The sequence below is a fragment of the Corvus kubaryi genome, unplaced genomic scaffold (assembly GCF_017639235.1).
Source record: "Corvus kubaryi isolate FWS band 111438036 unplaced genomic scaffold, C.kubaryi_AGA036_p1.0 133, whole genome shotgun sequence".
NCBI classification, from domain to species: domain Eukaryota; kingdom Metazoa; phylum Chordata; class Aves; order Passeriformes; family Corvidae; genus Corvus; species Corvus kubaryi.
Window position 1 is genome coordinate 36,417,745 of NW_024580667.1, and position 26,537 is coordinate 36,444,281.

Below are 26,537 nucleotides of genomic sequence, written 5' to 3' on the forward strand. Positions count from 1 at the left end.
CCCCTTCTCCCCCCACCCCGGGCACAGGAGGGTGGCGGAAGGCAGCGCCCGGCGGGGCCTCTCCCCGGGGGCAGGCGGGAGGGAACGGCCAGGCGGCCGCGCTCCGAAGCGGAGCCGGAGGTTTTGGCAGGCAGATGGAGCCCGGCTCAGGGCCTCCCGCAGGCCCGGCCGTGCTCGGCCGCCTCCCGGAATGGCGGGCCCGGGCCTGGCCCGCGGGCACCGCCGCGGCGAGGCGCCGCTTTTCTCCGGTGCCGCCCGCCCCGGCGGGGAGGGGTGGCCGGGGGAGCAGGCGGCGCCTCCCCTGACCGAGGGGGCCTCGCGAGTGGGTGATGACCCTGAATTCCTCATGGGCACAGCTCCCAGAATAGAGTAAATCCGGCAGAAAAAAAGGAAAAAGAGATCGAAAAGGGCCGCCTCAGTCCTTCCGTACTTTTTCTATCTCCATCGAGATACCTGGGCAGCTTGAGCCTCTTCTCAACTTCGTGGTGCCCCTCCCATCCCTGGCAGTGTTCAAGGCCAGGTTGGATGGGGCTCTGAGTAACCTCGTCTACTAGAAGGTGTCCCTGCCCACGGCAGCTAGTTGGAACTAGATGGTCTTTAAGGTGCCTTCCAACAAAGACCATTGTATGATGTATAGATGATGTACCGCTGCAAGGTCACATTCAGTTAAAGCGGGTTTAGTTGGAGCAGCATGCAAATTTGTATGGATATTCCTGACTAGATATGTTGGTTGAGGAGAATAAGCTGTCCTCAGGCTTGGTTTACTTTGCTGGCTTTAAATAATGTTTGGTTACTTTTTTCTAATTAAACCCATACATCTATCAGTGAAAGGCCCATATTTAATGTGTGCTTTTTCAGGCTCCTTCTGCTTAACACACAAATTGGTAGCTTGCAAAACTCACTTGTTTTTTATGTAAAGAAATTTCTTCTATGTCAAATAGATACAGCACATATGAGGCTCAGATCTTTGTGAGTTAGATTTTGTTACGTGTAAATTAACAGTTCCTTTGATTAGAAAAAAATATTCAAATACCTGTTTTTCAAGGTGTTTTAAAGAATTTGAGGCATGAACATTTTAGACAGTAGCCAGTATTTCAGCATTTTAAAAGATCTAGCTGCTTATAAATGTAAGTGTATTTATACACTAAATCGAAGTGAATCTGTGTTATATTAGAAATAGCTCTGAAGAAGATTAGCAATATATTTTCTTACTTCAGGACTCTGAGCAGTGCAAAGCTCAGTGGTAAACCAGGCAGATCTATATTCGATATATATAAAAAGAAGTTAAATAGATTTCTTTGAAGGTAGCAATTTGCTGGAGACCCTGTTCATGGAAAAGGAGGTGGCAAAAATGTTACCCTTGCAGGAGAAGACTGCAATGTTGCAAATATCACACAGTATCTTTCTAAATTAAAAACAAGTGGCATGGTAAGTGATGGAAGAATCTGAATGGAACTGAATCTTGGGTATTGCAGTAAAGTGTGACCAGTAAGCTTAAGGTTCAAGGTCCAAAAAGCAACAACCAACATGGAAACTTACATAAAACTAGAAGCTTGTAATTTGTAAGGATGCTTGTGTTGGTGCATGTAGCAACATTATTGGTATTTTCATGGAAGTAGTTCTATTTGTGCTTAATGGTAGACATGTTACTGTTTATACTGGAGAGGGCAATGTTAAAAATGCAGATGAGAGGTGAGGTTCACTACACATTCCTAGGAGGTGAAGGGAGATATTAAGGGGTGATCTGAACTATGTGGAGGAGCTGAAAGGGAACAGAGGAGGCCTAACAAGATGGTTGGGATCTACAGTACATGATCTGTGAGAAGTTGTTGAGGGAGCTGGGCTTGTTTAGTGTGGTGGAGAGAAGGAAAAGGGACACTGTAGTGGTGGCCTACAGTTACTTGAACAATTGCTGCAAAAATATTCAAACCATTTTTTAATCTTGGTAACAGCAGATACTTAGTGAGGTATTAGGAAAAATGTTTTCATCAGGAGGAGAGCACAGACATGCAACAGGTTGTACGGGGAGCTCATGGACTGTCTGTTCATATTAAATGCCACAGGTGATGTGAACTAGTGTCCGGCAGAAATTTGGAGTGGACAATGATCATGAGAGGTCCCTTGAGAACATCTCTGTGAGTCTATAATATATGATGTCGAGGAACCTAGGGAATGGAGTGTATGGTCAGATATGTATTGCATGAATGTTCTTGGAGAGATATGTATCTAGGAATGACCAAGAGGATGAGAAACTGAAATATGTGTGGAAGAGACTGAAAAGTTAGGGAGGTATAAATGGCAGTAATGGTATAAATGGAGGTATACATGGCAGTAAGGCAGATGTAGCATAGGGGACTTGAAATACTAAGAAATGGTAACAGGAAGAGCAAGTTTCTGGAGAAGAGTGGTAAGGATGAGTGAGGAAATAGGGTAATTTTGTATGATGGAGGAGAAAGATGCTCCTGCTTAGAAACAGTGTTTGAAGCAACTGAGCAGGAGCAATGGAAGCACCAAACTGGGGAGTACTGGGAATTGTGGTGGGGCAGGGATATAGGCAGTTGGATTGCCTTGAAGAAAGTATTTGGGCCTGGATGGTGAAGTAGGTGATGTACACAAGCCATGAGGTGCTTCATGAGGCTGAAGTGTTTGGGATCAGTAGAATGAGACAGGAATGAGAGATGTGGCAAGGTTGTAGGGTTGTGTGGTTGCAAGAGCAGGTCTGGTGTGTGGTGCTAGCAGGCAGAAGTATGTTGATTTGATGAGTGAGGAGAGCATGTGGAAGAAGAATGCAAAGTCTGTGACTGTGTTAAGGTGAGGAAGGTATTCAAAAGCACCCAGCAGGAGGCTGGTGTGTGGGAGGGGTATGGAGTTGCACTGGAGAGATTGCACAGAGCTACCAGCTGAGGGACATGAGGGTGCAGCAGCGTGAAGCAGATGTACAGAGAAACGACATATGTATGTATGCTGATGGTGGGGAGGTGACAGGTGCCATCACATCTGGGAGAAAGATGAGTAGGCGAGGCTGGAGAAGAGCATAGGACAGCACAGGGGTAGAGGAGTGTAAGTCATGGCGGTGTGTGAAAGGTTTGAGTCAGGAGCAGCACGGAGGAGACACAGGGTGGGGAGGCACGTTGATGCAGTGAACGTGCGAGGAGGGTGCCATGTACAGACTTCACAGAAATGAAGGGAACGTGGAGAGAGAAAGCATACGCTGTGTAGCTGTGTTAAGGGTGCATATACATAAGAGCGGAGCCGAGGAGATGTTTGTTGATGCGAGTAGCGTGTGGAGATGGTAAAGGATACGCTGCGTACGGTGCGCGGGGCAGGGGGAACACCGGGACCGGCGGGAGAGGGCTCCTTAACGCGGCGCTGCCCGGAGACTGCGGAGGCGTCGTGGGAGGAGGATGCCGGGAGGGAGAAGGGGACGGGATTTATGCCGAGCACGGAGCCGAAGGGCCGTGGGGCGGGGAGCGGCGGGGCGGGCGGGAGGGAGGCGGCACAGCGCGGCGTCACTGCCGCCTCCCCCTCGCAGGCCGGGGCTGCTATAGCGACGCGAAGGACGCCGGCGCCGAGCGAAGCCGCAGGGACGGAGCCCGGACATGGTGAGCGCCGTGACGGACGGGCGGGCGGCGGGGCGGGGAGCGCCGGCCCGGGCTGAGCCGTGTCTCTCTCCCGCAGCCCTTCTCCCAGCGCACCTACCACCCGCCGGCGGCCGGGCCCGGCGCAGGGCCGGCGGCGTTTCCCGCTTTCCAGTTCCGCGCGCGGCACGAGAACCCGGACTGGCGGCGTCTGAGCACCGTGGACGTGGAGCGGGTGTCGCGGGAGGGGGACGTGGCGGCCCTGCAGGCGCACCTGGAGCATGTCACCTTCTGCAGCGCCGAACGGGAGTGCTGCCCGCACTGCCAGGGCCCCGCGGACCCGCTGCTGCTGAAGCTGCTGCGCCTGGCGCAGCTCTCCACCGAGTACCTGCTGCACTCCCAGGAGTACCTCAGCGCCCAGCTCGGCAGCCTGGAGGAGGCCCTGCGAGAGACACAGGCGCAGCGCGACCAGCTGGGCAAGGAGGTGGCCCAGCGCACGCAGGAAATCCAGGGGCTCAAGGAGGAGTGCCGGCGGAGGAAGAAGATGATCAGCACCCAGCAGATGATGCTGGAGGCACGAGCCAACTACCACCAGGTGAGAGGAGAGGGCCTGGTGGCCCAGTCACCCACACCTTGCCAGCTCTGAGCCTGCTGGGATGGGTGGCAGAGCAGCCCCACTCTGCTGGGGTACAGTCGCTTGGTGGGTGAAAGGCTGGAACTGCAAGGACCAGTGACCTTGCAAAGGGAAGTGCCTTGCTTCCACTTGTTTTCCGTCTGTTTCAGAGACTCTTGGGAGAGTGCTACATCATCTTTAACGAATCCTCTTGTTACAAACAAGTGGTCTTTACTTTTGGATTTGCTTTAGATGTATCTGAAATGTCAGATACACACACATACAAAACCTGTGATAAATATATTACTACTTTGTGTTGCTCTCTGTCTTGTCAACTGCGTGGTCAGAAAACACACAGGGCAAATACATCAGAACTGATGCTGAGCAGTAATGTACTGTCTGCAAGTAGTCACTGACCTGCACTGATGTTCTTCAGGCATAAAGTTTCTACTGGTGTGTGTGACTCAGAGGTGACTCAGGCAAGATGGTAAAGAGCTTCAGTGAGTTAGCTCAGCTCTGATTCCACAACAATCTGTTCCTGAAGGGTCTTCCTTAGGAGCCTTACTACGTAGCTGTTCTGACTGACAGTGTCACGGCACTGTTTTTATTGGGAGGGTTTTTTGTCTCACTACAGTGGTGTGGTAGTTTAAGTATTTTTCAGCTTCAGCATTTTCCAACAGGTTTCAGGAATGCAACTTCCATCTTCAAATGTAATCTGAAATCTAAAGAGTACACTGGACACAGACTTGACATGATTTCAGATTGTCTCTGTATGTTTAAAGTTACAGGCAAAGTTCCAATATTTAAGATATCAACTAAGTTGGCTCAAGGGTTTATGTAAGGGAAAAGGTACCTTATGCCCCGGGAGTAGAACTGTACATATGGCAAGGTTCATGCATTCAAGTATTAGTCTCAAGGACAAGCTGCTGAAATGGTATTATTTTAAAAAACCTTTATACAACTTACAAAGCAGTTTGTCTGTCCTGTGTTGCAAAAGAAAACTGATTGCATGTGTCATTTTATGTGTAAATTTAAATAATTCTCATACTGTGATTTCCAAATATTATCAAGTCTTATGGAAATATTTGTAGTGTGCTACTGTCTCTGTGGAAGCTGAAAAACATGGTAGTGAACTTGTCTCATTACTAATCTGTTCAATGGCATTTGCAGTAAAACAGACATGGAAATCTATTTCCCATTTGTAATTTGATTTCATATAAAGTAAACTTCTGACCTTCCCCCTTTCTTTCTTCTCTGTTAGTAATTTCTTTTCTCTAGAAGTTATTTAAGTTCACATGAGAAAAATGAGTTCAGGGAATGATGTTCAACAATACCTGAAGTTCCTACAGTGTTTTCAGGAGTGTGAATGCCAGAGATAAACTGAACTCTTCCTAGTGTTTGTAAATGCAGGGTAGCAGTGTGATCAGTAAACAGCAGCTGTGTGATACTTATCTGTACCATGATATTGCTTGATCTAGGTTGACAGACAATAGGGGTTTTACTGGTGTTCCTGAGAGGGTAGTTCGGATTCCATCCCCTCAAAGTCCTGGATGTTTCGCAAATATGCCTGTTACTTGCCTCTTTTAGTGGAGGTACACTTTATAGTTAATGTAAATTTGTTTAAGAATTCAGATGTGATGCCTTTAATCCATCATCAATATAAGTTTAACCATGAAATGCTGCTATAAAATGGTACTGATACCTACAAGTCATAAATTTAAGACTTGTTGATCACTACCTTCATGTGAGTAATACAAATTTAATTTTAAATAATATTTTTCACTTTTTTGATATTTTGTTCAGAAATCTTACATTCTTATGTACAATGTAGGAATAAAGTGATGTTGTGGTTAACACTGTGAAAAGTAGTTGCAAGAAGTGTTGCATAATTCAAAACCTAAATATTCCCTATGTTAATCCTGTCTCCTGCAGTAAGAGTTTGCTTTCACTACCAGCAAGTCAAACTGACATAAAGTTTGTGCTTGAATGGATAACATTATTTCACAGCCAATTTAATTCTGTAAATCATGTGCAATCTGTTACACTGTAAGCTCCCTCTTGGTTGGCAGTAATGCTTTGCTGCCGTACTATATCACTTTATTTTGGTTTTTTATTAGGTCTTGCATTTGTTCAACAAAATTTGTCTTAATTATTCATGGCTTTAGTGTTTGCTGAAAGGTGTGTTTTATAGGTTACCCAACTACCAGTGGCAGCATTTTAAATATAATATGAAATCTGGGAATTTCATATAATCACAGAATCATTTAGTTTGGAAAAGACCTCTGAGATCATCAAGTCCAACCTTTGACTGATCATCACCTTGTCAACTAGATCATGGCACTAAGTGCAGTGTTCACTCATTTCTTGAACACCTCCAGGGATGGTGACTCCAGCACCTCCCTCAGCAGTCCATTCCAATGTTTAACCACCCTTTTAATGAAGAATTTCCTTCTGATGTCCAACCTGAACCTTCCCTGGCACAGCCTGAGGCTAAGTCCTCTTGTCCTGTCAACAAGAAGAAGAGAAGAGGCTGACCCCTGTGTTATTACAACTTCCTTTCAGGTGGTTGTAGAGTGATAAGGTCTCCCCTGAGCCTCCTTTTTTCTGCAGGCTAAACACCCCCAGCTCCCTCAGCTGCTCCTCATAGGTCTTACCCTTAATACCCTTCACCAGCTCTGTTGCCCTGCTCTGGACGCACTCCAGCACCTCAATGTCATTCTTGTAGTGAGTGGCCCAGAACTGGACACAGGATTTGAGGTGTGGCCTCACCAATGCTGAGTATAGAGGGACAATCACTGCCCTGGTCCTGCTGGCCACAGTACTGCTGATACAAGCCAGGATGACACTGGCCTTCTTGGCCACCTGGGTACACACTGGCTCATGTTCAGCAGCTGTTGACCAACACTCCCTGGTCCTTTACCACTGAGCAGCTTTACAGACACTGCACCAAGCCTGTAGTACTGCAGGGGATTGTTGTGGCTGAAGTGAAGGACCTGGTGCTTGGTCTTGTTTTACCTCATAAAATTGGCCTCTGTCTGTTGATCCATGCTATCCAGATCCCTCTGCAGAGCCTTCCTGCCCTCTGTAAGATCAACACTGCCATTCAGTTGGTGTTGTCTGCAAATTTACTGAGGGTGCACTCAATCCCCTCATCCAAATCATCAATAAACATTGAACTGGGCTGTCCCCAACACTGATCCCTGGGAGCACAGCTAGTGACCAAATGCCATCTGGATACAACACCACCACAATCTCTGGGTCCGTCCATCCAGCCAGTTCTTAACCCAGCAAAGAGTGCACATCTCCAAGCCACGGGCTGCCAGCTCTTCCAGGAGAATGCCATGGTAGATGTGTTGAAGACTTTGCCGAAGTCCAGGCAGACAATATCCACAGCCTTTCCCTCATCCACTAGGCAGGTCACCTGGTCATAAAAAGATCACGTTGGTCAGGCAGGACCTGCCTTTCCTAAACCCATGCTAGCTAGGTCTGATCCCTTGGTTGTCCTGTATGTGATCACACTGAAGATGATCTGTTCCAGAGCATTGCCAGGCACTGAGGTCAGGCTGGCAGGCCTGTAGTTTCCCAGATCCTCCTTCTGGCATTGATTATGGTGACAGGATCTTGAATCTGTTAACTTGGTTTCTTACAGTCATATCACACCGATAAGGAAAAACGACTTATTTGAATGCCTGTGGTTGGTTAAAATGTCTTGATTTGAAAAAAAGTAGAGATAGTGATACCATGATGATTTTTTGCCTTTTCTTTTATACCCCTTTTATATACCTTCTGTAGCTTTTTGTATTCTTAGCGTTTTTTAGCCTACATTCTTAGACTTATTTTGTTAAGCTAGGAGATTAACATCTTAGAAGCCTTGTAGTTAGGGATCAGAAAGCCCCAGACACCAAGGTCCTCTCCAGAACACATTTTGTAAACTGAGATAGAACCATCCAGGGGGAGATTCCTCGGGGAGGGGGGCTCACTCGAGCCTCTCATTGAGGAATCTTTGATAGATATGCTAATTAGTAAGACCTATAATGATACACCAGATCTTTTGTGGGTGTGCATTGCAGTGTGCATTTCAGCGCATTCCACCTGGACGTGTGCACCTAAGGATCCTTAAAATAAATACCGAGGTAAAACCCCTTTTTCCCTTCTAACCGTGTTTGATTCTTGATTTTAAGACCAGGAAAAGGCATCAACAGAGGTAATGAATGACCCTAAAGTGGTGAGGGGCCCTCATGCGTGGTCTTGAAGTATGTTACAGAGTTTGTAGATGTAGCTTCTGTCCTTGTACTACCCGTCTATTTTTAATATATTCTGAACATTAGTAGAATGTACTTTGAAGGTGAACAAAAGGGTATTTTAAAAAGGGTGGGATCCAAATTTGGCTTAAAATTTAAATTCAAAACTAATAAGTAAATTATAGAAACAGAAATTGAAACAACTTTGTACTTCAGAAGGATTCTAGGTAGCATATTAATGTAGCTATGTACCTTTTCTTACAAAATTATGTACTGTTACCTCCCCGTGGTTGAAATGTCTGAGTATTTTACATATCCTTTGAGTATTGCCATCTTACAACTCATATGCTCAAACCCATCTTTATTGGTTTTTTTCCAGCTGTGTGGTGCTCTACTTTGTGGTGTTAAATGAATTTTAAGAACACCTGAGCTGCTAGTTGGCTGGAGTCTGTATATTTTGCTGAAGAGGGTTGTCATACCTTTCCCTTATAGTTCTCTACCTACATATATGAGTCCTTGTCTGTGGTTTATATCTGAGTTTGAACTTGCTTGGCCAGAGTCTTTTTTGTTCAGTTTGTACAGTGCCTAGCACAATCAGATTCTTGCTCATGACCATCACTGTGAAACTTTAGATAGCACAAATGTACTGATAACTTTACAGAAATTGGGTACCATGTGAATTTTAGTCCTTATTCTTGTGAGATGGAATTTATTAAAGTTACCTTCTTTTGACATATGAGCAAAATGTAATAACCTGTTAAAAACCTTAACTTTATTTGCCAAAAAGATGTTACTAATCTGTTTTTAACTAGCTTTTTTTTTTTCTAGTGTCCGTTTTGTGAAAAGGCTTTTATGACGTATTCCTTTTTACAAAGTCACATTCAAAGGCGTCATCCAGGAGAGTCTGAGATCGGTATGTGTTTTAATGTTATCAAAAAAATTAAGAGAGGTCGTTTAGAAAAGTGTAAATATAGTGAGGATGTGCAGTCCATGATTTTGTGTAACTTGGAAGAATATTTTTTACTTTCCATTTTTAGGTGGCGGATACCAGTTTGTGTGAATGCAAGTGCCACTGACTGATTAAATGTATTGGGCAACATATGTTTCAGTCTCTGGAAAATAGTTAACAAAAACCTGTGTGCCATATTTGCAGCACCTTTTCGAACTAGCATTTCCATTGAATACTTCAGCCAGTTGCACAGTTCAGAGCACAATTTCTCTTTAGGCATGTATGTTCTAAAGGCGTGGGTAAAATGAACAAGTTGCACTAAGGAAAATAAAATTTGTAGATGTATATGAATTTTTAAAACATAAATAATCCACCCTGCCTGAAATCAGTTTGAATTGGCTCTCCTGAACTAAACTGACTGTAAAATGTAGCAAGAAACTGTTAAGAACAGTCTAACTTCATTTATCTATGATACTCAAGGTTGCTTTACCACTAACTTGCATACTTTTTCTCTCTTCACTGGAAGATGTTTAGTTTGAAAAACAATGTTCTCAAAGTTTCTTACATTCATATCTAAATTCTTTCCTTCCTGCTAGGCTGCATACTTACCGCTAAGGGCTAACAAGTATTGACAAGTAACAGTGATTACAAACAAGTTGGAAAAAAGGATCATTTGAGAGGAGAAAAGTGGGAAGGATCTAATGAGGTCTGAACTGTAGCTTGTCAGCTGAATAAAACAGCAGCAAGAGTGAAAGGGGTCTGAGTAAGCACCTGAGGAAGTGTGAATATACTGGAAGAAGAAAGAAGCTCTTGGGCACCTTACACTTGATAAAAATGACAGTGGAAGATGCTGCAGAATCAGTTGAAGTAGTTGTTGTAGAAAAGGATTAGCCTGAAATGGCTCTGTAGGGGAAATACCCCATGCAGTTATTTCTGGAATAATATTCTGCATTGTGCTCAGATTCCCAGATGATGGGCCAGTAAATACTTGGTAAATTGATGAAATGTTTCACAACTGAAGATTGTTGTGACTTGTGCATATTTTAACATTTTTCGTTTGATATTCTCCCAATTCTTTTCACATAAATAATTTGTTGTATTCCAAGTGGACTCCTTACAAAAGTTATTTAGAATAAATGTAACCTAAAAGAATTGAATAAGTGAGATTCACTTTGTCCTTCATACATTCTTTTTATGACCCTGTGTTGGCTTAGATTCCTTTGAAATTAGATTATAGAACACTTTTTCATGTAAATATTTCATAAACAGTTTCACATGTCAGTAGTACAAGTATTTGAGGATAAGTTAGCAGTCCAGAGAATATATGTATTTAAAAGCATCTATGGAGAGTCATGGTAGTGGGAGGGAAAGGGGTCTAAGAAAGTCACACTACATGAAGATGTTACTGAAACACTAGAAATGTATTTGCAGTAAGTATCACAGTTCCAGAAATTGCAACAAACCTTTTTAAAATCTGTGTTTCTTTCAAACAGAACAGAAGAGGAAAGGAAAGATAGAAAAATTGCAGGATGAGATTGAAAACCTGAAGGAGCAGTTGCAGCTCACCAAGTCCCAGTTAGAGTTTGAACAACAGGCTAATTTGGCCAGGTTGTCTAAGGTAATATGTACTAAGTAATGTGAACGTCTCAAAAGAATTAGCGCTTTGAACTGTGTTCACTCAACCCAGAGAAGTGCTGGATTTCCCTACTTTGAACACTTTCAAGATTCAGCTAGACAAGGATATCCTGGAGGATAATCCCTTCCAACCTGATATTCAATGATTGATGGTGATTTTCTTCCTTGTTTTCAGAGGAAACCCTGATCCTCTGTAAAACATGGAGTGTTTCTTTCCCTGAACTCAGCTTCAGACTTCTCTTTTTCAGTCCTCTTGTTCCCCCTTTCTTGGAACTGTTCAGCTTCCATTTTCAAAAGTACTGAATGACCAAATCAAAAGCTGGTTGAGTTTCACTTAGGAGTGCAGGTACTGTCAGAATAATGGGCCTTGGCCCTATGTGGACATGTGGAAGGTATTCTACTCATTCATTCTGTGCGTAGCTTTTGAGAAGTACATCTATAACATATTCCTCCTGCCCCTGAAGCATTGTTTATGAGATGGAACTTGGAGTATTCATAAGAGTGCAGTGTAGATTTTTTGGTGCCTTGGGGGCCTCTTTTGAAGTCACTTGTCTTAGCTGAGACTCCTAACTGCAAGGGGGACTACCTGAAATGTCCTGAAGCTACAGTCTGCAGTCTTACACAACAGGAAGCTTTCAAAACTTCTCTTTTTTCTGCAATGTCAGGGAAGATAGAAATGTGAAGTGTGACTGGATACAGTTTGTCTGCCATTACTGACATCCTCTGTCAATTTGGGTGTCATAATGTCACCGTCTTTTGATTGAAACAACAGAAGATCTTTCCCATGTTGGGTTTTTTTTAGGAGAACTACTACTGAAGGGAATTTGTATATAAACTGCCATGCTTCCTATTATTGGTCCCTTCTGCTCCTTCATGATGAAAGGATACAGATGATCCTATTCTTCCTACTTGTACAGTGATTGCATGTTATAGTTAGGGAACAAATTCAGAGTGAATGCTGTGATGCAAGATGTGTTTCCTAAAAAAATATGTATGTCCTGGGCAGTGAAATGCAGAACTTTAAACTATTTGAGATCTATATAAAAATGCATCACTATGTAATGGAATGGTTGAAGCAATCTAACAGATAAAGTGGGGTAAATGTATATGGGGATAAAATGGTTCTAATTGGGTTCTGAGCTGAGTGCTATTACTGAAGGGCAAGATCTAAGTTTGTGATACATAGTCCTATGGAAATATTAGTAGCAGCTAGCAAAGAAAATCAAATATTACCACTTATTCTGAAAAATCCCTGTGCAAGCCACAGCCTAAATACAGTGTATGAGTCTCGTACCTTCATCTCAAAAAGGATAGGACAGAAATATAAAAATTACGGAGATAGGCTACAAAGATGATCAGTCAGTATTTAGAATGACTGAGTATGCTGAGAGTTGACAGTCTGAAAAAGAAACAACAGGTTGACGAAGATAGAGGGTGAGATACCTGTGAAGTCATGAATTACACAGAGTAGTGATGAACAATTCCCTCTGTGCTCCAGTTCAGGGCTCAGAATCCTTCAAATGTACCTAGCAGGAGCTAGATTCAAACAACAACAAGAAAAGTACTTGGCTCTTCATGCAGCTTGTGGAGCTCGTTTGCAAAAGGTGATGCAGCCACAGGGGATGACTGCAAAGTGTATGAAGAGAAATGTAGTGAAAGTTATGCAGTTAATGAAGGTCACAGAACTTCAGGCTGAAGTTCACAGAACTATCAGGCTGAAGAAGTCCTCTGAAAACAGTTGGCAACTTGGAGACTGAAGGAGAACATGCACGTTTGCTTGCCCCAATATTAATCTTCTTACTTACACACTTAATGCCTTTGTGAGAAACAGGATGCTGAACTAAGTGGATCTTTGATATGACCAGGTAAGGTCATTTGTGTTTTATTCAGTGAAAAATAATGAACTGCCAAAACTTTTTGAAGCATACTTGTTTTGCTAGCAAAATGTATAGTTTGCTACCCTCAAATTCTTGGAAAAACTGGTGGTTTTTATGTTTTTTGATGTCACAATATTTCCCAAATATTGAAAGCGACTGCGTTCCACATGTAGTTTGGGAGCTTGTGTTTGTATTGAATGTGAGGAAAAATAACAAATAATGTTTTTTTAACAATTTCAGGAATGTGAACAGCAAAAATCAAAAGAAGAAGAAATCCTACAATCATTTCATAAATGGAAAGATGAGGAAAGAGAGAAATTGGCTGATCAAATAGAAAAAGTGAAAGAGATGTTTATGAAAGAGCTGAAAGAGTTATATTCAAGAAATTCAACCTTAGAAAACGTAAGCAATTTAAATTTTCTAACATTTTAAGGCATGAATCCCTTACAGTAGATGGCAGTGAACTTCACGTATTTGAAATGTGATATAGTCATTGTAAAGGTCTTCCTACAGAACTCTAAAAATAATGATTGAATGGTAGCCACAGCTATATCTTTGTGTACTGGTATTTTATTAACATAATTTCAGGTTTGTGCTTTTTGTAATTTAAAGGATTGTTTTAGAAGAATGATTGATCCCTTCAGCAACTGTGTCAGTTTTTCTTTACTCCTCCGCCTTTGAATGCCTGTTTATGGATTAGTAGATATTGTTGTGGTTGCTGCATTTTAGGTATCCTTATGTTAATATTCTCATAAGTGTCATGGAGGAAGCTAACCTCTGCATTATAGTCCTGACAGAATTTGTGTGTTTTCAATACATGCTTTGGAAATGCTCACTAGGAAGGGAACCATAAAACTATGGCTGAGAACAAATCTGCATGGCATTACCAGAGTAGCTTATATTTTGTAGCTGCTAGGTCCTGTGTACTTTTACAAGTCATATTTATGTTTGATGTAGATACTATTAATTATGTGAAATTTGATAAATGCTGAACTCATGAGAAATGGGAGAAGTACCTGATGCAATCTCTGCATAACTGTGTTTAAAGAAAATTTTGTATTCCTCCTCCCTTCTATTAGCAATTGTTAGAATTACAAAAGTCCAATACGCAACAAAAATCCAATTTAGGAACACTGAAAGACAGCCATGAATTTACAGAGGCGAAACCTCAGCGTCTTCAGGATCATCCAAATGTGGTTAGATTTCTGGACAAACAGGTAACACTGTAACTTAATGGATTGCTTTTGACAGATTACTTGTGTTCTTTTTATTTTTGTTCATCTCTGAGTTGGATATGAGATCCATAAGTAAAATTTTCATTCTTCTCAATGCCAAAAATAGCTGTTTTTAAAAATTTAATACTATTTAATCCTATCCATATAATGGCAAGCAAGGATTTATTTTCTTTATCCTTTATAAATGAAGTAATTGTTATTTATTGATTTTCTCGTATTATGATTAAATATATCTATCTTTGCCAAATATGGAGGCAATTCAATTCCAGAAGTCTCTAATAATTAAAGCATTTATGTCTACTGATCTGTGAGGCCTCTTACTGAAAAATTGGAATATTCCATTTCCCAAGATGAAAATTAGGAAACTTTCTGACAGGATTTTCCAACCTGTGTCTTTTTTTTTTTTCATGGTTTTTGGAATGTGGAGGTCTTTGTTTATTGCTGGTATTATACATAAGTTTGGTCACTTCTGCTCAAAGATGTGCAAAACTTAGTTTTGCTTTATGGGGTTTTTTATTTCATCAAAGAAAATCGGCTTCGCTCTAAAACTCATATGTTAATATTGGGGTTTTGTCATTATTACGCAAAATACATTGCTAATGAGTGCTCAAAATTACATTATTTAGAGGGAAAACCCCCTGTTCTTACTACTCTTTTTGTTAATACACAGATTAATGCATGTCAATACATCAAAATGCTTGTGTATTTCTCACTCACTGTGACTGCATATACAAATCAAAGAGCAAATACAGTTTCTAGAGTGATAGGTAGGAAAACCACACTCAGATATATAAATCATGCTGATAACTGTTCTGGGCATTAAGTACTGCGTTACTCAAATTTCATATAATCTGTCATCTTTGTGGTATTTATGCTTTATTTAGAAAAATAAAGCTGCATATATCGAACTAAGTGTGTTGTTAACAAGAATTAACATGGATTTCCTCTATGCAGGAAAAAAAGTGGACATCTTTAGTACAAGCCCTCCGTCATGACCATGAGACAGAAAAGTCTGTGGTAAGTGGCACAGCAAACCGCTTACACCTAAAGGAGACGTTTTTCTTATTTTATTGCCCTCTCAGTAGTTCTTGATATGCTCTAGTACATCTGCTAGATATCAAGAGTTTGTAAGAGTGTGTCCTCTTAGCTGTATTTATCATCTCGGTGTTTCATGGTAGGATCTTGGTGTTTCAGTTAAGGCCAGGGTTGAAACTGAATTTATCATTTCAGAATCTGACAGAAAACTGAAACTGTATCTGTATTTTGAAGAGTTTACAGCTGATTCTGTGACCACTGTATTACACAGTATTTTCCGTGTTACATGGGTAGGCTGAATAGTTGAGGTATGACTTGCCAACATGGAGCTTTCATCCACCCTGTACCTGCTGCTACCATGGACCTATGGCATATGTCTCAGTCTTCTTTTTCTCCTCTCTATCACTTCTCTATTGCTTTTTCTGTTGTAGCTTTCTAATCCAGAATCTGCGCAGCTTTTCCAGGAAAAAACACCATGGCATTTTATTTTGCATCAGTTTATATATTTTACTATACAAAGCTTTATTCCTCAGATTTTTTTTTTATGTCTGCATTTCTTTTTAATCTCTTTCCTGCTTTGTTTCTCTTGCTTCTTTTCCTTTCATTTTCCTTTCATCTGCGTGACCATGTAAGAACTGAGCAGATCATAGTGGTCTGACCAATGCTTCTCCTCCTCTGGCAAGAAAACATTGGGGAGGAACCATGGAACAGTCCTCAAAAAGGATGTAGTTAAAGATACACCCACATACAGTGCAAGAATAGAATAAGGGAGGAGTAATGTAAGTATTACTTTTGGGATGGTGCACCTAAATAATATTCCTTTTCTTCCACATTCAGAGTTAATATACTAGGTTTATTATACAAATTCACATATCACCTCTTTAAAGAATCATTATTTGACACTATTTATAATTAAAACTTTTTTATAGGTTTATACACTTTTTCCTGCAATCTTATTTTTAGGCAATCTCAGCAATGTGTTTTTATGTCGTCTTCTTTGTGTTGAGATTTAGGTAGTCTTCCTTGTGTAATTAAAAAGTGATCCAGACAACTGTTTTATAATACATACAGAAAGTGTCTAAGTTAAAAGTATCTAAGAGTGACACTTGCTTCTTTAAACTTTATAGCATTAAAATACTTTGTATAGTATTAATATGATATTACTTTTCTTCTGATTGCTTTCTAGCTACTGTCACAGATTGAGACAATTAAAACATCAGCGAGAGAAGACCTGAACAAAAATAACATCTTTTACAAGAGGAAGATAGAAGAATTGGAGCAGAGGCTTCAGGAGCAGAATGATCTAATTATTAATCAGAAGACTCAGGTCTGTTTTGTGAAACACTCTTGTTTCAGAGAGCACAGGACACAGAGAAACACTACGCTGGCATTTGGTGTTGATGTATCTCTGATTGCATGTTTAATATTCACAGTTTGTAGTAGTATTGCTGGAGTGTTTTGGTTACCCTTTGGAAATCATGTTGAAAAATAAGAGTAGATCTGGAAAAGAGACGCAGGAATGTAAACCAGGAATTAAAACACATTTGAGAAAGACAGGCTTAATAAACCAAAAATTTTTTATAGTGAAAAGGATTTAATCTGCCACTAAATAATCATAATGAGATCTAGTGTTTGAAATCTGAAAATACATTACTTCTCACACTAGAAATGAAGTATCATATTCATTACTGTGAAAATAATTATTTAAAATATTACCATGTGAAATAAAACAACACCAAGTGCCAGATTCTCCACCTGGGATGGGGTAATCCTGGTTATACCCACAAATTGGGGAACAAGAGGCTGGAGAGAAGTCCTGCAGAAAGAGATGTGGGGGTTTGACGTGGTGTCAAGTTGAATATGAATCAGCAGTGCCCTGGCAGCCAGGAGAGCCAACCTGAGAGTGTCCTGGGGGGCATCAGGCACAGCATCTCCAGCTGGTTGAGGGATGTGATTGTCCCACTCTGCTCTGTGCTGCTGCGGCCTCACCTCGAGTCCTGTGTGCAGTTTTGGGTGCCTTAGTATAAAAAGGGCACTAGACTATTTCAGTGCATCCAGAGGAGTGCAAGCAAGATGATCAAAGGTCTTGAGGGCAGCTTAGGAGGAGCAGCTGTTGTTACTTGGCTTGGTCAGCTTGGAGAAGACAAGGTTGAGAGGTGATCTTATCACAGCCTCAAGGGAGGCAGTGGAGGAGGAGGTACTGATTTCTTTGGTGCCCAGAGATAGGACATGAGGAAATGGGATGAAGCAGGAGAGGTTCAGACTGGACATTAGGAAAGAGTTCTTTGGTTGGGCACTGGAACAGGCTCCCCAGGGACGTGATCACGGCACTAAGCCTGTCAGAGTTCTTGGAATGCCTGGATGATGTTCTTAGGTTTAAGTTTTAGGTAGTCCTGTGAGGAGCAGGGAATTGGACTTGATCCTTGTAGGTCTCATCCAGCCTGAGACAGTCTATGATTCTATGTTTGGGAATGAATTGTTTTTGCCTAAAATAAGGTTTTGTTGAAACATAACTGTAGATTTTTTGAGGTGATTGGTGGGTGAAGATCTGAATAGTCTGGAGTTTAGACTATGGCACGATTATGTGGCCTATTCCGCTATTAGATGGAGTTCTTTAAGCATTCTTTGTAATCAACACCTGATTTTACACATTTTGCTTGAGATCAATGTTAAACCTATACTTGAATGCTTAAAGAATGGAAAGATAAATGATAGCTTTTACATCTCCACCTTAACAAATTTGATAGCTGGAGAAATGGACGACTTAATCATAGATGAATTTCCTTCAATAAAGTGACCTTTGAAAGATAAAAATATGACCACAGATGTATAATAGGTTCAGAGGGATCCAAATTTGGTATTTGTGAAATACAGTTGTGCAGATCTACATTCTCAGTTCCTGGAAAATAGAAGGGTTTGAGAAATAGCAAACACTTTTGCAGAATACAAACTTAATGGACAATAAATAGGAGCACTACTGGCTATTACCAAACTGATAAATAAAAGAGGATCAGAGTCCAAAATCTTGTGCCAACTCCGCATGACACTGACTGTGTGTTTGCATGAATTGTGTTCTTCTCTTTGGGGAACTGGAGTGCAGAATATTGTTTTAATGATATAGGATTCACAAGTTTCCTGTTTTCTTTAGATCACATTACAGCCAGCGTGTTTCCTTTACTCTGTCAGTTCAGTGCTTGTACTGGGGTGTCAAATACACAAAACAATAAAGCAGAAAGGAGAACTGTTCATGCATTTAAAATCAATGTGTAATTAAACACTCCAGTGTTTCCCCAGAGTGGAAGCTAGGCTTGCAAAATGGAACATGAATTGCTGAGGAAGAAAGTATTGAAACTCTGAAGTGCTAAGTGGCCCATAAGTCTGTTCTCATTTTACTTTTTAACTTGTAATAGCAGGATATACAAAGCATGAGTTCACATTAAGACAAAAAGCATTCATTAAGCATGAACAAAATATACATTGAGCACAGAAGTAGTATTTTTCTCTCCAAATCATAACCAATAATTTCTGTTATGGAATGGTACTGAAACTAGGTATTTTATGCTAAATGTTCATTCTAGATATTGATCCTTTACATTTGTATCTATTAATGTATCTGTGTTTTCTCCTTTAGATAAAAGAATTGTCCACAAAACCATCTCCAAGTGTTAAAACATATGACGGTGAGTACAAACTTTAAGAAAAAACAGACTTAGTTTCTGATTTCTGCAGCCTGGCTGAAACAAATATAGACATGAACTTGACTAACAAAATACTGAAATAAAATCAGTACTGGAAATGTATTTGTTTTTCACAGGGTACCTACCTGTTTCCATGCCACGATTTACAAAGATCATGTTTTGTAGCTGTAGAGTCTTCTAATATACAAAGTTGATTGCTTGAGTAGTGAAGAGATGTGAAATAGAAAACTCTATTTTGTATTACATAAAAAACTTCTGGATTTGCTTTATGAAGTGTAATTTTAATTTTTTTTTTTCATGCTTAGCTGTCCTTAGGCTGCAGAACTCACAAAAGGGAAAATACTGAAAGAGTAGACAAAACTGATTAACTTGTCAGTTAAGACATGGATGTTCGAAGAATGTTAGAACTCTGATATTTTTTGTCTGTGCAATGCTTTAACATCTGAAGTCTATTACAAATAGCTAAACCTGATAATAGTGTTTTAGGATGTTATCCTGCACCACAAACACCCATATAGTTAATGCTGCAGTTGCAGTGACTTGAAGTGAGTTTATTGCAACAGGTGATGACAGGTGAATTCATTCTGATCCCTGTTTGGAAACCATTTTGCTGTACTAACAAGGGACTGGCTTGGACTGATTCAAACAGCAGGGAGTAGGTTTAGTTTGAGGAAGGCATAGTAAGAGCGTGGCCATGTGGCTTTTTAACTGTAGCTGGTCATACTCATTCACACAGAAGCACAGACAAGTAAAAGTCCATGGCACACAGGCAAATTTGCTCCTAACCCCAAGCTGATCTGAGGAATGTAGGATTGAAGTGCTAATTCACTCCAAGGCAACACCCTGTATGTGGTCTACAGATGTATGAGGGTTTGCACTCATTGATGTCAAGTGTGGATGCTGCAGATCCTCTCTGGGGATTACAAGCCTCAGTCAAACTGGTCTTGGCTAAGTAGCTTTGGGCCAAGACTTCTCTGTGACACAAAGACAGCATGCACTCATGACCAAAGAGATGATCCCATTCTAGTTCAGTGATGATTTAATTAGTAGTTTCTTTTCCTGATTCTAGAAGTGTTAAAATGGTTAAGCATATATAGAGATGTACTTTTATGTGTTGAAGGAACGGTTTTTACTTTGTAAATATTTTGTTTATTTTTTCCCCATTAATGTAAAAAAAACCCTATTTTATAAATATGATTAAATATTGCTACATCTAAGAATCTGTATTTGTTACTGTTTACTATAATACAATTCCATTGGTTTTTTTACTATTATGCTATTTTAGTGAACACTCCTGTAGAGCGTCTTCAAGAACCTAAACCAAGTCCATCAGTTGCCACACATGGTAAGTTTTTTTTGATAGGTCCAGATCCAGTACTTTCAAATCTAACATTCTCTCTTCTCAGATACGTTGCTTGTCAAATCATAGCTCTAAGAGTAGTTATATTGAAAGATCATCATTTGAATTGCTTTGCTGTATGTCAGTGTTGAGAATTTCTATGAAGTGATTATAAGGATGCACTACTGAGAAGAATAAATGAAAAACAAATAAAAATATTTTGAGAATATTTCCTAGCATGTATATTATTGAAGCACTGAGATGAAATTTACTGGGGAAAAAAATGTTTTCTAATGGAAAATATGCTTATCTGATATATGCATAAACTGGATACATACATATATCTACTGGAATTCGTATAGGGAAACATGTGGAGATGTTTGTTTAAAAGTCTTGAAATACTGTATTTCCCATGTGATTTCAAAAGGCATGGAGTAAAAATATGGAAGAAATAATCAAAATAGACAGTTATCCTGTCCTAATTCTTCCAGAGTATATCTGTGGTTATGTATAGGTCATTATTTAAGTATTCTAACTTGTGACATTGCGGTATCCTTTAGAAGGGGAGTGGGGGGTTGGAGCTATATTTACATTGTTTTGTACTTTGTGAAAATAGTTTGAGTTTTTTTAAAGCAGTATGCAAATTAATGGACAGTGTTGTTACCATACCAATATTCTGCCATCAATTACTTCTTTATTTTCATTGTAAAAGGAAAGTAATGAAAAATGAGCAAGCAAAATGTTTAGAAACAGTTTATTAATTTGAATTATAATTAAATAATGGGTTTTTCTAATTGTTTTTCTTAATTTTTAAACTTGTCACAGGGAGACTAAATGGAATTTGTCTGTGAAAAATGTAGATAATTTTTCTTTTTTGACAACTAGAAAAAGTTCTGAAAATGCATCTGTGGAGAAGGGGCAGTATACGTCAAGCTTTCGATGACTTGATGAGGAATGAAAAACTGATGTAGTGCTCATTTCAAAATATTTGTTATGACAAGAATTATTTTAAAAAGGAAAATTGATCATATTATTGCTAATTACTCTATGGTAACATTTTTTCTTTCTAAACTATGCAAGGTTTAGCAGTTCATTGCTTGTAGCTTTTTAAGCTAAATTATATGGATGAATATTATGTAGACAAAAGTAAGAATATATTAAGTATAGAGAATTAGTAATAGCACTTTAAGCAATTAATTCTTTTTCATTTAAGCCAGCCTCATTACACCAAAACAGTAGTGCTGGTTCTGGCTAAGAAATCTCATGGCATGTAGCTTAGCAATTGCCCTGAATTTAAGAGCTACGTTTTATGAAGATCATTGCTGCTAAGGACTTAGCCCCGAAGTTGGTGAAGCATTACTTACTTGGTGCATTTGCTTTCATTTGTACTGAGGACAGAAGCAGTCCTGTGAACATTAGTATTTTTTGTACTCTGACAATTTAAATCAGCTCATTCAGATCTTTCATGATTTCTTGCTGCTTCAAATATGAAGTTTATGACATCTTGTGAAACTTCTCAAGATAGAAAAGGCTGCTCCTGCCGTTGATACACAGATTCACCATCAGTTTATTATGAAACCTCAAAGAAGGTGTTCCCTTCAGATTCCTTTGCTGATTACTATTTTATTTATCTCTGCAGGTCTCTCTGTCTGTCCCTTTTCTTCCCTTCTGGATTTTTTTTAAACTTGCCCTACCTAATTTTCTGGAGGTTAGCAGAAGTTATGGTGTCTTTCCTGAAGTTTTCAGGACTCCTCAAGGGATTGACTTACTGAATTAAGACATCATGGCTGCATCTCATGCCTTTATGAAAATGAAAGCACTTCCTGGTAACTCCTGTAGACAAATTTATTCAGCACAGATGATCTTATAATTGCCTGCATATAAAATATCTTCATTCTTTTTTTTGAAATTAATTCTAGAAAAGGCTCTCTAATGAGAACTTAAGTACACTTTTCAAAGCCGCTCAGAAGCTTTTGCATCCTAATATTTGTTCTGCACATCTTAAATCTGTGTTATGAAAAGATACCCAAGTTACAAATGTGAGTTATCTTAGGTGTAAACTAAGAGAATAACTATGTTAGTCTGGTGTTTTTGTGTTAACATTCCTGACTTGTGAGAGCTGGTAGAGCTCCTTGAATGCCATCCTGGCAGACCATTCTTCTGTCCATTTCTGGGCTATCAGTAGGGCTTTGTGCAGATACAACTTAGGTCTTACTTTCAGAGATCACTTCAGTCTCACAAAAAGGCAACAGATTAATTATGATTTAGTTTTTTGGATTATATTTTTAAATTAGGTTTTGGCTCCTATATTACTCTTGAAATGTTGATACTTGTTCAATATTTAATCTTTATTAGGTGAATGATATTCAGTGGAATTGAAGACGTAGTTAAAAAGCAAAGCTACCAATTAGATTGTCCATTAAAACCTGTATCTCAGTCTACAAACATGGTGTGGACCAAGGCTCAGCTACCACTAGGGACATAGCTGAAGCATGTGAGGAAAACTTAGTCAAAGTACTTACTCCTCCTAGACAGTAAACAGAGAAAAGGGGCACCTTCAGTGTTTGGTTCAGGTGAATTAAGATCTGAATGCTCGTTGAAGTTGCCTGTATCTCTTCGATGACTGTAGAAGGAGTCTGAGGTGACTAGGCTCCTAACTTAGAGGCCTCAGGTAAGTGTCCAAAAAATATCATTCTTAGGAATATTGGTTTAAAATTAGTATTTCTGCTGCTTATGTGCAGTATGTGGCTTTATATTGATTAGTTCGGAAAATAAAACACATGAAGTGCATTAATTCAAAAATAATGGTCCAAATTACAGGCAGCTCTTTGTATGTGTAATTTGAGTGTAAATTAAAGGAGTATATAATGAGTGTAGCCATGGCTTACATTCCTTACACCTTCAAGAAATGCAGTAGTTTACAAAAAACAAATTTTACATTTTTTCCTAAGTTTTTACCTTGCAAGTGCAAAGTGCTTACTGTAGATGACACTACACCATAGATTATTTTAATGCTTCTGTTCAGGCTAAAAGTTCTTTAGCATTTCATATTTCAAAATAAATGGATGGGATTTGTTCTTTAAATGTTGGACAGAAGACTGCTTTCCCAATAGCACTGTCAGAATATTGGGGAGTTTTTTAACTAGTAGATAAGAACAGAAAAATAATACATGACGTACATGAAATATACACAGTCTGAGTCCTTCATTATTGTTAAATATATTTTCCTATTCCACCTGCATAGAAATTGTCTTCAAATACATTTTAAAACAGGTATTTAATTACTTCTGAAAGTATGCTGGGCACATTATTTTTCAGTAGCATAATTATCCACTAAGAAGTTAAGGTAACCTGTACATCCCGTCTGTGTCTCTACACATACTAGCTGGCAGAAGAGATACTCTGGAAGATGTGGGATGATAGACACGCCACCGCTGGCCTTAATGGTGGCTAGAATTAATATGGCTGATCAGATGGCCAGAAGAAGCACATCTCTGGTAAACATAAGGAGAGGACTCCTTAAGGGGGGGTCATCTCCACACCTGTCTATAAACCAGAGTAATGTTTTCTCTTACCTGTGATTCCAACATGATATTTAATAGATACCTCTTAGAATATGTGTACAGTGAAGAGAAAGAAAAGGCCTGCTTATGTCAGAGAAGTTGGTGTTTTCAGGTGTTGTACTCCCTCATGCCTTAGCATTTGATCTCCTCTGTTACCATGCACTGAACAGCAGTACTACACGTAACAGTAGTGCATTTCTGAGAGGGTCTTCTCTTGCAAATGTTCTTAGTAATTACTGGTTTTTCATTTCCTCTGTTTCTGGTACACTGAGGAAGGGGAGCATGCACCTTTATGCCAGATCAGCAGACTATTTTCAGGTCTGAGTTCTGGGGACTGGACTTTTCCTGTTACATTAAGTCACTTGGCAAGGGTTTGTGCAGAGATGAGTCAGCCTCTTTAAGCAGAGAGCATTTGAGTAAAGTACAGGTAAAACAAGCATAGATTCAATCCAACTACCTTACTGACCAGTAAGTCCAGCCAAGAAACTTGGCAGCCTTGGTGCCCATGGAGCTAAATTAAATCCTCTCAGAACATTCCGTCTGTGCTTCAGGCTCTGTCCTTCTAAACAGATGCATTTCAGGCACTTGGGAATGATTCCAAACTGTGTCTGAAAATTGTTTTGGAGAATCTTAGCTGCTGAAGAGCAGCAAAGTGCCAGGAGCAGTAGTGTGGAGGATTGCGTTCCAGTACCTAGAAATTCTCTGGCTGCTGATAAATTTTACAGCTTTAGAGATTGAAAAACCAGAAGCCCACTTGTCTCTCAGAGTTTTTCCTAAGATATCTTGATATTTGCATCTTGTTATCACTTGTGGTGGTATAAGAGGCATTTTTTTAGAACTTCTTATTTAGTAGAAGTTCTGCAGGAGCAAATCTTGAGTCTGGTAACTGGCTTGGAAAAGCAGGTGAGGAGCTGAATATCACCACAGGTGTGGAAAGCATGGAGAGAGCAGCTCCCATAACCAAGCATTTATGCCACCAGTTTTAATCCCCTTCTCTTGGGGAATATTGGAGATGTGGCAGTGTCATTAGCTCCAAAAGCTTGTTTCACTGCGATTACCTGTCACAGTGCATCCATGTTTGTACCTGGAGTACAAGGAGTGCCAAAGAGCATCCTCACTGCAGCATCACGTCCTCTGCCTCTACCCATACAGTGTAACAACCATTTATAGTGCAAGAGGTTTTTTGTGAAGGATAGGGCAAATGCATGTAGGCCCAAAATATTGACCAACAAATTGTTTTCTCTTACAGTGCCTGTAATTGAATGCTGAAAGTACAGTTTGTGTATCTGTTTTTATTGTGAACCCTAGAAGGCACTCAAGCTCTAGTTTTCATTGGTACCAATTAATTTGTAGAAGGTGAATATTAACATTTTAAAAACCTGAATGTTTATTGGTCTGCATATAATGATTTTCAAGCATGTCTTATATCTGAAGTTTATGAAGTTGTAAATAAACTGTACTCTGGCTTCACTTTTGTGAAGCAAATTGTACCTGACAGCCTATAGAATGATAAATTCAGTGTGTTTAGGAAGCTGTTTTCAGCAGAGACATTTCAAGAATTCTTTAAAACACATGATAGTACTGAAGCTGACTCAGCTGGAGTGATTAAAGATTTTTAAAATTGGTTTTATTGGGAATTGTCATATATATGTATAAAATCTCTATCTTGCACATATGAACTCAGTACTTAATAATTCTTAGGAATACTGAATTAATATATTTTTCCATATATTTTTGAGGTTTACTTTGTCCATTTCACTTGTCTTTTTTAAACTTTTAGTATAAAATTGCACATAGACAATATTCTAAAATCTTTAAAAATTGCTTTTTATGAGAAAAGAACAACAATATCGATTTACATAATCCTGGGCAGCCCTGTCATTGTAGATGTCTAAAAATACCCCACTTGACTTAACTGCTGCCATTCCAGAAGTTGTGTGGCACATCAGTCAACCTTGCACTGATGGCTTAAAGTTTTGGTGTATCTGGAATGACACCATACACCTGTGTTTGGACAACAGAATCACTCCTTAAGTGATGTGCTGGTTTGGCCCAATCTAGAAATACATCCTCTGAGAGAAGGTAGGCTATAACCACCCCTCCCCCACCAGGTTCGGGAAAAAATAAATTTTCCTCGAAGGAAAGTGAAAGAGATAAAAACTATTTATTGAACAAACACGCAGGAAAAGGAAAATAATGCTAAATAATAAAACCTCCCGCTCTGCTGAGAGAAACCTGGGAAAATTCCAGAGTCCTTCCGTAGTCTTTCTCTCCCCCTCCTTGGAGCTGGGACGGGGTGGTGGGCCCACCTCCAGGGCCAAGGCCTTGGTGGAAATTCCTCCCGATGTATTCTGATGTTGAAACAGTCCAGCAGAGAGAAAAGGGAAAAAATGAAGTCCCAAGAAAGCAAAAGTTCAACTCTCCAAAGGAAAAGGAGCTGAGGAAAAAAAAAACTGCCAAAAGCTGGCTGGAAAGAAAAGGAAAACTGGGTGCTTCCCTTCCCTCCTGCTCTCCTGCCACAGTTGGTAAAAAAAAAAAAAAAAAAAAAATCTTTGTGTGACCTTGAACAAGCTACAAACTGCTTTGAAAAAGTTTTGCTCAGTTTAAAGGCACAGAAAGGCATAAAATTAATTCCTGGGCATGGGGCAGTGATAGGGTATACACATCACAAAGTCACCCCAAGACAAGTGACTATTTTATTAGAGTCTCCTCTACAAAAATGTACCCCCAAGGCAGTAAAGAGTCATGTTGTAGTGGGTTTGTGATTGTTAAGC

General features: G+C 39.8%; 1 protein-coding gene across 3 annotated transcripts in view; it reads left to right on the forward strand.

Moving 5' to 3' along the window:
• The window catches only part of DZIP1 (DAZ interacting zinc finger protein 1), a 47,901-nt gene that overhangs the window by 7,044 nt on the left and 14,320 nt on the right, over positions 1-26,537 (forward strand). Inside the window, exons 2-11 of one of the 3 annotated variants that reach the window (XM_042043669.1) lie at positions 3,533-3,602; positions 3,679-4,173; positions 9,261-9,345; positions 10,875-10,999; positions 13,134-13,295; positions 13,973-14,110; positions 15,083-15,145; positions 16,350-16,490; positions 18,795-18,843; positions 20,147-20,206. In XM_042043669.1, coding sequence (XP_041899603.1) covers positions 3,600-3,602; positions 3,679-4,173; positions 9,261-9,345; positions 10,875-10,999; positions 13,134-13,295; positions 13,973-14,110; positions 15,083-15,145; positions 16,350-16,490; positions 18,795-18,843; positions 20,147-20,206 — 1,321 coding nt within the window. In that variant the 5' untranslated portion in view covers positions 3,533-3,599. Of the gene's footprint in view, positions 1-3,497; positions 3,603-3,678; positions 4,174-9,260; positions 9,346-10,874; positions 11,000-13,133; positions 13,296-13,972; positions 14,111-15,082; positions 15,146-16,349; positions 16,491-18,794; positions 18,844-20,146; positions 20,207-26,537 lie in introns of those variants that run through there. The other 2 variants (XM_042043675.1, XM_042043682.1) reach the window with 2 other exon arrangements.